This window comes from Atta colombica, unplaced genomic scaffold (genome assembly GCF_001594045.1).
Source record: "Atta colombica isolate Treedump-2 unplaced genomic scaffold, Acol1.0 scaffold82, whole genome shotgun sequence".
In the NCBI taxonomy this organism is placed as follows: domain Eukaryota; kingdom Metazoa; phylum Arthropoda; class Insecta; order Hymenoptera; family Formicidae; genus Atta; species Atta colombica.
The window spans coordinates 346,473-356,536 of NW_017259575.1; the positions used below are offsets into that span (position 1 = coordinate 346,473).

The 10,064-nt window shown below is 33.0% G+C and overlaps 2 protein-coding genes across 2 annotated transcripts; one reads left to right on the plus strand and one right to left on the minus strand.

The window, feature by feature from the left end:
- Positions 1-6: 6 nt before the first annotated feature.
- Positions 7-4,930, minus strand: LOC108692822 (alpha-soluble NSF attachment protein). Its single transcript, XM_018201327.1, has 5 exons — positions 4,488-4,930; positions 3,711-3,907; positions 2,807-3,072; positions 2,503-2,676; positions 7-2,411 (listed from the first exon to the last, which is right to left on the minus strand). Exons 1-5 carry the CDS (start codon positions 4,577-4,579, stop codon positions 2,262-2,264), a joined length of 879 nt encoding a protein of 292 aa, XP_018056816.1. The 5' UTR covers positions 4,580-4,930; the 3' UTR covers positions 7-2,261.
- A 794-nt stretch (positions 4,931-5,724) lies between these two features.
- Positions 5,725-9,490, plus strand: LOC108692764 (meiosis-specific with OB domain-containing protein). Its single transcript, XM_018201187.1, has 8 exons — positions 5,725-5,845; positions 6,081-6,212; positions 6,903-7,171; positions 7,535-7,757; positions 8,174-8,290; positions 8,466-8,631; positions 8,717-8,924; positions 9,164-9,490. Exons 1-8 carry the CDS (start codon positions 5,725-5,727, stop codon positions 9,347-9,349), a joined length of 1,422 nt encoding a protein of 473 aa, XP_018056676.1. The 3' UTR covers positions 9,350-9,490.
- The last annotated feature ends 574 nt before the right edge of the window (positions 9,491-10,064 follow it).

A 10,064-nucleotide genomic window follows, 5' to 3' on the forward strand; every position in this document is an offset into this window, starting at 1 on the left:
TTCATTGATCTATTAATACGTAAAAATCAATGTAAATCAAGCATCATTACATTTACACAAAAAACCATGGCATTTTAGCTTTTTGGCTTTATACAACAACTCGTTATTCCAAAGAAACAGACTATAAATAAATGTGTACGATGCCTTCCTAAAGATACGTATGGTAGCATATATTATTAAATTAACTGTATAGAAAATAATGACAGGAGATAAACGTAGATGCAAACTACGTCGTCGACGCGATCTTTGTTATTTACAGGCTCGTCTCGCGCAAGATTGCAAGAAAAAATACAAAATAATTAATGTGCATTGCCGTTTACACTCTGGCTAAGCAACATGCGACATTAGATAAAAAGTGGAATGTAAATTGCATTAACAGCTGTAAATTAGACAAAGTAGATTATGGCAATGATAGTGCGAGCAACATTGCAAAACGTCGTAAGACAAGTCATCTCCTTCCATCATGTAGGTTTTCACATTAGAATTGAACAAAAACTCCCGGATATATCGCCTGGCTTCCACCGCGTTTCTTCCGGAAAGCAATGCACACTAGATGTGTAGAGTTTAAAAGTTTTATTATACGTGTGTCCTCATTTCTTCTTCTTTTTCAAATAAGTATACATATGCTTATACTAAGTGCATGTTCCGTTAATCGCGTGCATGCAGATAATTCTTTCTAATTCCTAGTTAACAGCAGAATTGCGTATCGTGTCATTGAAATATCGTATATCAATATATATATTATATTATATACGATGCTCTTATATAAAATGCGATTCTTAACGCGACCGTTGTTAAATCAATATCCAAATATCTGCTAAATCCTATGCTTAGGCATATGTACCTCCTAGAGTTATGCCAATAATATATCCAAGATTTTTGCAATTAACATTAATGTACTACATTTCCTAAAGTGTCGAAGTGAAATAAAACGACATTCGTGATAATATACTGTAAAATTACCAATTGTATCGATTATAAACTAATACATCACAGAAACGAATTATGGTAACATCAACAAGTAACGTGAAAAAAATGTAGAAAGATCTGTATGCACTCAAATTCTAATATAATCAATAATTATGATATTCTAACTGTAAATGCACTTCGCGATCGTGTTCCCTATCCGTTTATTTTTTTCTTTTTTCCTGTAAGAGTACGCTTATCCGTAGGCAATAAGTACTAATTAGATTACAGATACCACACTACTATTATTGCGGAAAACATTGTGTAATATATCGTGTTTTTTTAGTTCGATATTAGGAAGGAATATGTAGCATGTTACGTTAATAATATCGCTCGACTTAAAGCTGTAAACCTATACAAGTAGTAGCCGTATTTCTAAATCAGACAAATGCAAGACAGAAAAGGCCAGAGGTAGAAGGAGAGAACTAAGAGAAAATGATGAATTATACCAATTAGACGTACATTATCTTGTTATCTAAATACTTTGGCAGTGCAAGAGTGACAAATGATGACGGTCATATTTGATCGTAATTTCTTCGCTGTAAAATATCGAAAAGAAAAAAAAAATGAAACCGTATTAAAAGTCGTATTAAATTTAAAAAAAAAAAAGAAACAAAAAAAGGTTTGTTCAATAAATACGGATCACATACATTCAAATAATGTATAAGAATTGTTCCTCCTACTCTTAAATTAGAGAGGAAAATATAATTGGAAAAAAACATTTGTTAAAATTACGATGGGCGGGAAAAAAAAAGAAATTTATCAATTCAGTACGTTCTTTGTAGTCTGTTATTCTGTTAGGTTTTAAATCCAAAGTCTGTAATAATCTTGCAATTCATAGTAAAAATATCGATTTTTTTTTTTTAAAGAAAACAGGATGTATAAAGTACACAAGTAAAGATTTTCTAGGCTATTATTTTATAACAAAAACTATTCTCGATATAATATTCGCCAATGTACCTAACAAGGTAAAGGCTGTATACATATTTCATTAATAAAAAGATAATCACGAAAATTACGACGTTCGAAATAATCGTCTCTCACATTCTTGCATACCGTGATTCTCCATGCTTTCATGGATACTCTTAATGATTTAAAATATACAAAGAGATAAAATAACAAAAATTGTCGAAAGCACGAGGGAGCAATATAACATGAGCGATTACATATATCCGGATATAAAAACGAAACTACTTTATAGTTTCCATTGAAAGTAGAGCGTGGCTCAATAACGAATACGCATGGTCTGAAAATAATATCGTTGCCAAAAAATAACACAAATAAAAAACAACTGATCAGCGCAGATCCGGATTATCGTTAATTTGCTTTTTTATACGTAACAATACTGTTGTATACCACTGATCCAATCTTGAAATTGAATCGTATTCCTTCACTGCTTCTGTGTAACCTTCTAGATTTTGATCCTCCAAATGCTCTATCAATGTCTATAGATGTACAATATTCAAATTATCACAAAGTATATTAAAAAAAAAAAAAAGAAGATTGTTAGGTGACAAATTTAGCGTGAAAACATACCTTTACCAATTTATATTCTCTAGCATCTTGAAAAGCAGGATACTGTTCCTGATAACGCTCAATCGCATGTTGAGCATTTAACGAATCCACGCACAAGTGACATAACGCAGCACGAAAGAAGTATTCCTTGGCGCTATATTTTAGTAAAGAACTTTCTAATGATGCAGAAGCGACCTGTAAAATAAATTGATAAGGATTTAAACATTCATATTCACATTAATCATTTACATTCAAATTAAAAAAAAAATTATAGAAAAATTGTATAACTCGCTATCGCCATATATACTGTATCTTCAATCTTTACCTGCTCATAAATCTGAATGGCTTTATCGTAATTCTCAAGTTGCGCGGCATACTGCGCAACTTTTAAAAGACACTTGTTTGCAGAAGAGTTACTTTCCTCACCGCGGAAATAATCCGCAGCTTGCTCGTAATGATGTACCGCGCGCTCCAAATCAACCGCTTCGCTTTCGTAGATTTCGGCTATACTTTGATGATGTTTAGCTGCCATCGTAAAACGGCCCATGTCGGTATAAATCTCGATGGCTTTCAACAGACAACTGATTGCCTCTGTAAAGATGAAATAACAATGATACCTAAGTTGTTTTTTATTTTGATAAATTCAGTCGCTCGCACTAAATCAATACACTTTATTGAAAAGCTTGCTTCATGTAAAGTGTTTAAATGTGGCGAATAATATAACCAATTTTGACAATGAAATAATATATGTATTTTATTAAATAATACATATAGTTTATTAAATAATATGATAATGTTCATATTAGGCATTTCTTTTCGTTTAAAATATTCATATATGCTAAAACATTTACTTTGCAAATTTTCCAGCTTTTAGTATATGCAGGTCTAAGCTGCGTTCTATTTACCGCTCACAACGCTTATCATTTCATCCTATTTCAAACAAGGATAAACAATGTTTACGAGCTTGCGAGCGTTAAGTAGAACATGGCCCTAGTGTAATGCAAGAAACCAAATTTGTCATTTGTTTACAATGGCAAACAACAAGAATATAATAGTTCTGTTCTCTATGGCTAAACTAGTATGCACTTGTTTTACTTAAAATGAAATAGACACATATTTTTAAAGTTTGATAAAAGTGAGACAGAAACTATAGAAAATTTTAGTGCAATGACAAAGAACAGACTATGTGTTACATTGTGTCATCTGTTTGTCTTGGTCTTGTAAATTACCATTTGTATCAGATTTTTTGAAGCAATTGGCAGCGTCTACATAATTATTAGCGGCATCATGACGGCTACCCGCCTTCGAATGTAAATCTGCTGCATCATAAAACGCCTTGCCTGCTGAATTCCACTTCTTTGCCATCTTGAACATGTTCGCTGCCCGTTGGTAACATTCTATTGCTTCCTCAACTTTCGATGAACTCCTGCAAAGTCAAATCAATCTAAAGTACAATGATACTGTCCATGTAGCCTTTGCCATCCTTCAATAGTGGTATCGGTCGAAATGCAAGAAATGTCAATGTAGGGATTTTGCAAAGACATTGTGATTTTCAGCATAACATCACAAATAAATGATCTTGTGTGATGCTGAGAAATCCAATTACGTATGGCAATGGTACTTTCCGACAAAAGATACAAGATATGAATCATTTCATCTTTGTTTAATATTGACAAAAAAGAAGTAATAATTCATTGTTAAACTATGGCTTTATTAGTGGAAAAACAGCCGATATTAAGCACAGATGTCATGTATCGATACATATCCACACGCGGTTTACGCACACATGGGAGGTTGTTCGCACCATCGTTATTACGATGCAGAAAAGACGACGGAGTCGTAATAACACGGCAATCGAGCGACGAGGACGTCGTGCGCGGAAGTGACGCGGCCGGAATATCAAATCGACGCAGGATTGCGCAGAGGTACGCGAACTGCGAAGAGGTTCATGCGCTTATGATGTATATACGATCGGGCGAGTTCAAGTAGCAAATCGATCGTCTCACCCAAACAGAGCGCCGAAGAAGCCCTTCGATGACGACAGCTTCCTCTCGGCCTCCGCCACCAGTTGTAAGGCCTTCTGCTCGTTGTCAGCCATCTCGACGGTGATTAACCGGTGATTAATTATGTCGGCCCGTTTGTTTTTTTCTTCCCCCGAATGCGAAACCCACTCAAGCGTCCCGATTCATCAACTGCAACTCAATAGTGAATAGATTTCACCTGATCTTACCACCACGTCCTCCCTTCCACCCCCTTCGTTCTTCCCGACGTCACTGGACTGCACTAGACGTCACTAGACTGCACTAGACTCCGCGCGCGCGGACAGATTGCGGATCACGGATGGAGAAGTGAAGACGTCGTGTCGTGTTGGGTGCCAGTGCGTATTGCATTGGCCGTAGATCGCCGTTGCGTTGCCGTTGCGTTGCGTTGTGTATGTCATTGCCGTCAGGGACACCAACTCCCGCCTCGACTTTAAGGCCGATCTCGTGCAACATTTGAAAATCGGCGATGCTTTAAAAATTGGAGCGAGACCAATGAGGAACGTGTTGAATAGAATGGCAGAAGAGTTCTTTGTTCCGATTGGTTACATCAAGTAGATTCAATTAGTTTCAATTAGATTCAGCGTGTAGTCCGTGGTGCTATTTTTAGGAATGGTGTGTTCCGATTTTAAATTAAAAAAATTACAGTAAACTTGAATGAATGTAAATAATCCAGTTTAAGATTTAAAAATGGTTATTTATATTATATTAATAAACATAATTTAATTCAATTGAATTGAATTTAAAATAATTTCTTAAATTTAAAATCAGATTAAATGCCGTTTCTTTCAAAAGAGCTGTAGCACCACGGATTACGCGATAAAATAATCCTGTAACAACTTGAAATCGTTCTCTATCGAAGATGATCTTATTATATAATATCAATAGCCGATATTCATATATGTTTTTATTTCGAGACAAAGGCTAAATTAAATCGAGATAAAAATTAATCTACATTATAGATAGAAATAATAATCATATTAGAAATCATATTCCGTCTTTGAAAAATCAACATTTTTTATTGAACGTCGATTGTGCGCTCTGAATTTAGTAAAATTTAGTGTGACGAGATCTGATCGTCGATTGATATTCGACTCGTACTTCAAACCGCACGCGTGCATGAACGCAAATGATTCGCTTCTGTTTTCTACTTTGATTTACGTTAATTTGAATTGACGACGCATCGTGTTAATCATCGAATAAAATGTCCTTTCTATACAGGCAGGAAATAAGATCGCTACAAGATGGCTCGCCGAACACTTTTGTAATCGGTATGATTATAAATAGCACGAATGTAAAAACGTTCACCGCATCTCGAACTAGATGTACGTATCTCTGCTGTTCTTTTCTTCTTTATCTTATTGCAGTATTCTTGTATTTAAAACGATAAATTAAAAACGCGATACGTGAATTACACACAATGAAATGCGTTTTGAGAATGCATGTATGTAATTTTCCATTGTCGCCCTAGATTTGAGAATCTGTTGGACAAATCGGCTGAATTTTTAATTTTATGTTTAATTTATTTTGCTTATAATCTTACTGATAATTATATTATAGTTAATACTAGCGAACGTGGCGTGTGGACATTCACTTTGCGCGACTCCGAGGAAGACTTTATTAATGTCACTGTATGGGGCAGCACAGAATACGTAAAAAAATTATCGTCCACATTCATCATCGGATCCGTAGGTGAATATTTTATGAATAAATTGTTCATAAATTATAAAGAATGAATAGTTCATTTTATAGTCAATAATATCTAATGATTAATGTCCTTCTTACATTAAAAGATCACTATTATATATATAGGAAATCAATATTTAATCAGATATAATTTAACAATTATTATTATTTTTAAATTACTATTATTTTTTTTAATTACTACATATTAAAGTGTACTAGTTTTCTTTTATTATATATGTATTCAATATATTCTCTTTCTATAATTTATATTTAATACAATATATTTTTTTCGCTATTGATCTAAATATAAACAGTTTCAAAATTTATTTGTGCAAATAAAGCGTAGAAAGAATAACAAATTTATGCATTTAAATATTTGTGATGAATCTCAGAGTATTCTATAAACTCTTAACTGTATAACTCTTAACTGAAACGATATAGGTAGTTATAATAATCATTAAAACTTGCAGAATAGGGTCATTAAGGCCATCAATTGCATCAATGTCTCTGTCTCTCTTTCACTTTAAAACTAGACAGATAGAATTTTAAGTCTTGCTTAAAAAAGTCAAAGTAACGTTGATGCAATTGGGTCTAACACTTTCAGATTTTTGGAAATTATGTGCAACTAAGCTCTTATTCGAGAACCGCCGCATTCACGCCGGTCACATATTAATAAGAGCGTCGTCTGCTTTACAGTGGAAGTGATAAGCGCAAAAATCGTGAAACGCAATCCCAGTAATAAGAACGAACAATTCATGCCGTCGACTTCCAGTCCTTTTACCTTGATCATAAATGAAGGTGCAGCCTTAATACAGAATCACGATGCGCCAACTCGCGAACAATACAAAGATCTGCTGACGCGACCTGTGAAAAATGTGACCTCCGCGAAAAGCCTAAAAACCATTCTGGATAATATAGACGCTCTGTGTGATTGCTTCGTTGACCTTCTGGTCATCGTTACATTTGTAAGTTACAATAAATAAAACACGTCGAGTCTATATAATAATCACGTTTTTCGTGGCTATATAATATATGTGTGTGTGCATGCGTGCGTGCGTGCGTGCGTGCGTGCGTGCGTGCGCGTGCGCGCGTGTGTGTGTGTGTGTGTGTGTGGTGTAAGATTGAAAATATAGATTATTTATTTAATTGAAAATTATTATCCATAATTTGATTGTTTTTTAAATTCTGAATTTTCTTACTGTTATATTGTCTCAATATAATTGTTTAAAGAGGAAGTTGACCATAATTCTTTAAAGAATCAACTTCAAAACTGTCACTTTGATGCTTATTGTAAACATTAATAACAATTTTTAATTATCGTGCCGCAGATTGCTGATGTTCGTAATATAATGACACGAGATGGACGATCCTTAACGTGTCGCAATTTCGAAGTCGCAGATGGATCGACGGATAATACCGTGTCATTGATGTTGTGGGATAAGGACTGGATTGAGAGGTCTGCCTTTTGGGAACCGAAAAAGACAATATTATTCTTGATCGATGCTCGCATTGCGTACGACGAATATAAGAAGAAAACGACGTTAAGTATCTGTACGTTAAAGATCTAATTTGACTTTTAGCATAATTTATTGTTATAATATTTTAGTATCGCCAACTAATATATCGTCAATAAATTTCAATTATAAGAATTAATTGTTAGAATCTCTGAAAAAATTATATCATTGGTAGTATATCTAATAAAAAACCTCAAAAATCTCTGAATATATCTATAAAATTCGGATATAACATTATAATAAATTATTGTATCTCGGTGTCTTTAAAAAGATTCTTTAGAATATAAAACCATTCTCTTTTAAATTGCTTAAGTTTATGAAACGGTATATACGTTTATCAATTCGGTACCAATTCAATCCTTTGGATAGTTTCGCGATGTGTTGCATAAGCATATTAAACGACAATGGATAGAATTGTTATTACATTCGTAAATCGTTTTTTGTTTCACGTAGCAAGACGAACGTTGATCACAGAGTGTCTGAACATACCTCAAGCTGCAGATATTATGAATGCGGTGCAGCATTATGATCCTGATTCCATATGTAGTGATCCGTTCGCTGTACCAAATCGTAAGAATACAATATGCTTAAAAAATGTGTTTCAAATAATATAACCATAATAATGGTAAAAAATAAATATATCTCTGATCCTATATTTTATGAAGGTTAAATTTGACGAAAAAAATTTTTTTTGTGCGTATATAATAATAAAAATTTTTATTATTATTAATTTTTGTAATAACAGCGGAGTCTATTACGACTGTAATGACGGTAAAACAAATCACAGAGAAATTACAAAAGAATAAAGTAACTGCAGAGGGTGAAAGATTGCAATTCGCAACGATCGTAAGGGCTTCGGTAACCGAAATGAATTTGGACGGACCACTCAAAGATGTGATATCTATAAAATGGTACTTTATCTTTATTCTTACGTTATATTATTATCTATATAAATTAAAAAATTAATTGTGCTGTCATTTTTACTTTCATTTTTAGTGCTCTATGTAAAAAGTCTGTCGCAGATGTGCAAGATTCTTGTATGAACTTATCTTGTCCATCTGGCAATGGAATGCAAACACCATTAAATACTGTAAAGTTTAATATAAAAATAAATTTGAAGGACGACACCGGATATCTTATCGGATGTCGTTTAACCGATGACATCGCGGAGCGTGTCTTGGGCTACACAGTTGATGAATTTCAGGTACTTTCCATTTAAATTAAAAATGAACAACTCTCTCTCTCTCTCTCTCTCTCTCTCTCTCTCTCTCTCGGCTTTGTCTCTCTTTTAAAATTGTGAATTTACAAAAAAATACAAATTCTTGAAACATTCTTTGTTAAAACAACAAAATACAACAAGATATGAAAACAAAAGGCAAGAAAAGTTGAGGCATAATTAACAGATTCCATTTTTTATATTTAAAAAGTATATAATTATTGTAGACAATGACAATAGAAAAACGCAGCGAATTAAAATGGCTATATTTGTTAGAAAAATGTGACGTTCGTCTATATATTCTCGGACCAACATCTGTCTTTTCGTGCACCTTGTATAAGGTTTTATCTATTCAACCAGATAATGAAATGGAACAAGCTCTCGAACAGATTGCATCTGTGCCTCAGTATTAAAAATTAATATTTTTAATTTGATACAATTCGTCATAATAATATAAATTTTTTATTTAAGTGCATAAAAATATATCATACAAATTGATATACTGTATTCTTTAGTTTCTAAAATTCTTTAGTTTACTACTTATAATACTTATATGTTTATTGTATATACTTTTATCTCTAACATATTGTATTATACATGTATAATACAAATAATAAATTAAATATTCAAATACATATCTCTTAATATAATTAGATTTTTTGCCTTTAATTCTTAAGTATAAGAATCAATATATCATAGGGTTTTTCATTCATAGTACGTGATAAAAGTTTTTTTTTTTTTCTTTCTGATAAGATTGTCCTCGCAATTTTCACGTGTTACGCTTAAGTTTTTCAATTATGACTGTACTAAGACAAAACAAATTTAAGAGTGCATTCAGACTAGAAGCGTCAATTAACAGCGAGCAGCAAATTAATGGACGCGTTAAAATCGACAAAGCAGCTAACCTGCTCGCTGAGCAAATGAATATGATTGGTTGTTATTTATAGCGTTTTCGACCCGAGTGGATTTGTTCCCATTTAGATTGGGTAATGTTTTACTAAAGGTTGACGTTATATATTTCACCAAAAAATGCTTCGAAACATTTGTAGCATCAAGTGGACTCAATGGTTATGTTCAGCAGATTCAATTGTTTGATATGACTAAGGTATATATATATATATATATATA

What these genes read in the sequence shown, in the direction of transcription:
- LOC108692822 (XM_018201327.1), bottom strand. Translation starts at nt 4,579, where the DNA reads ATGGCTGACAACGAGCAGAAGGCCTTACAACTGGTGGCGGAGGCCGAG. An exon ending in CAAAAAATCTGATACAAATG is followed by an intron (nt 3,073 to 3,710) that starts GTAATTTACAAG and finishes TCATCTTTACAG; the next exon opens with AGGCAATCAGTTGTCTGTTG. An exon ending in GAGAATATAAATTGGTAAAG is followed by an intron (nt 2,412 to 2,502) that starts GTATGTTTTCAC and finishes GTACATCTATAG; the next exon opens with ACATTGATAGAGCATTTGGA.
- LOC108692764 (XM_018201187.1), top strand. Translation starts at nt 5,725, where the DNA reads ATGTCCTTTCTATACAGGCAGGAAATAAGATCGCTACAAGATGGCTCG. An exon ending in CACCGCATCTCGAACTAGAT is followed by an intron (nt 5,846 to 6,080) that starts GTACGTATCTCT and finishes ATTATATTATAG; the next exon opens with TTAATACTAGCGAACGTGGC. An exon ending in TTCTGGTCATCGTTACATTT is followed by an intron (nt 7,172 to 7,534) that starts GTAAGTTACAAT and finishes ATCGTGCCGCAG; the next exon opens with ATTGCTGATGTTCGTAATAT.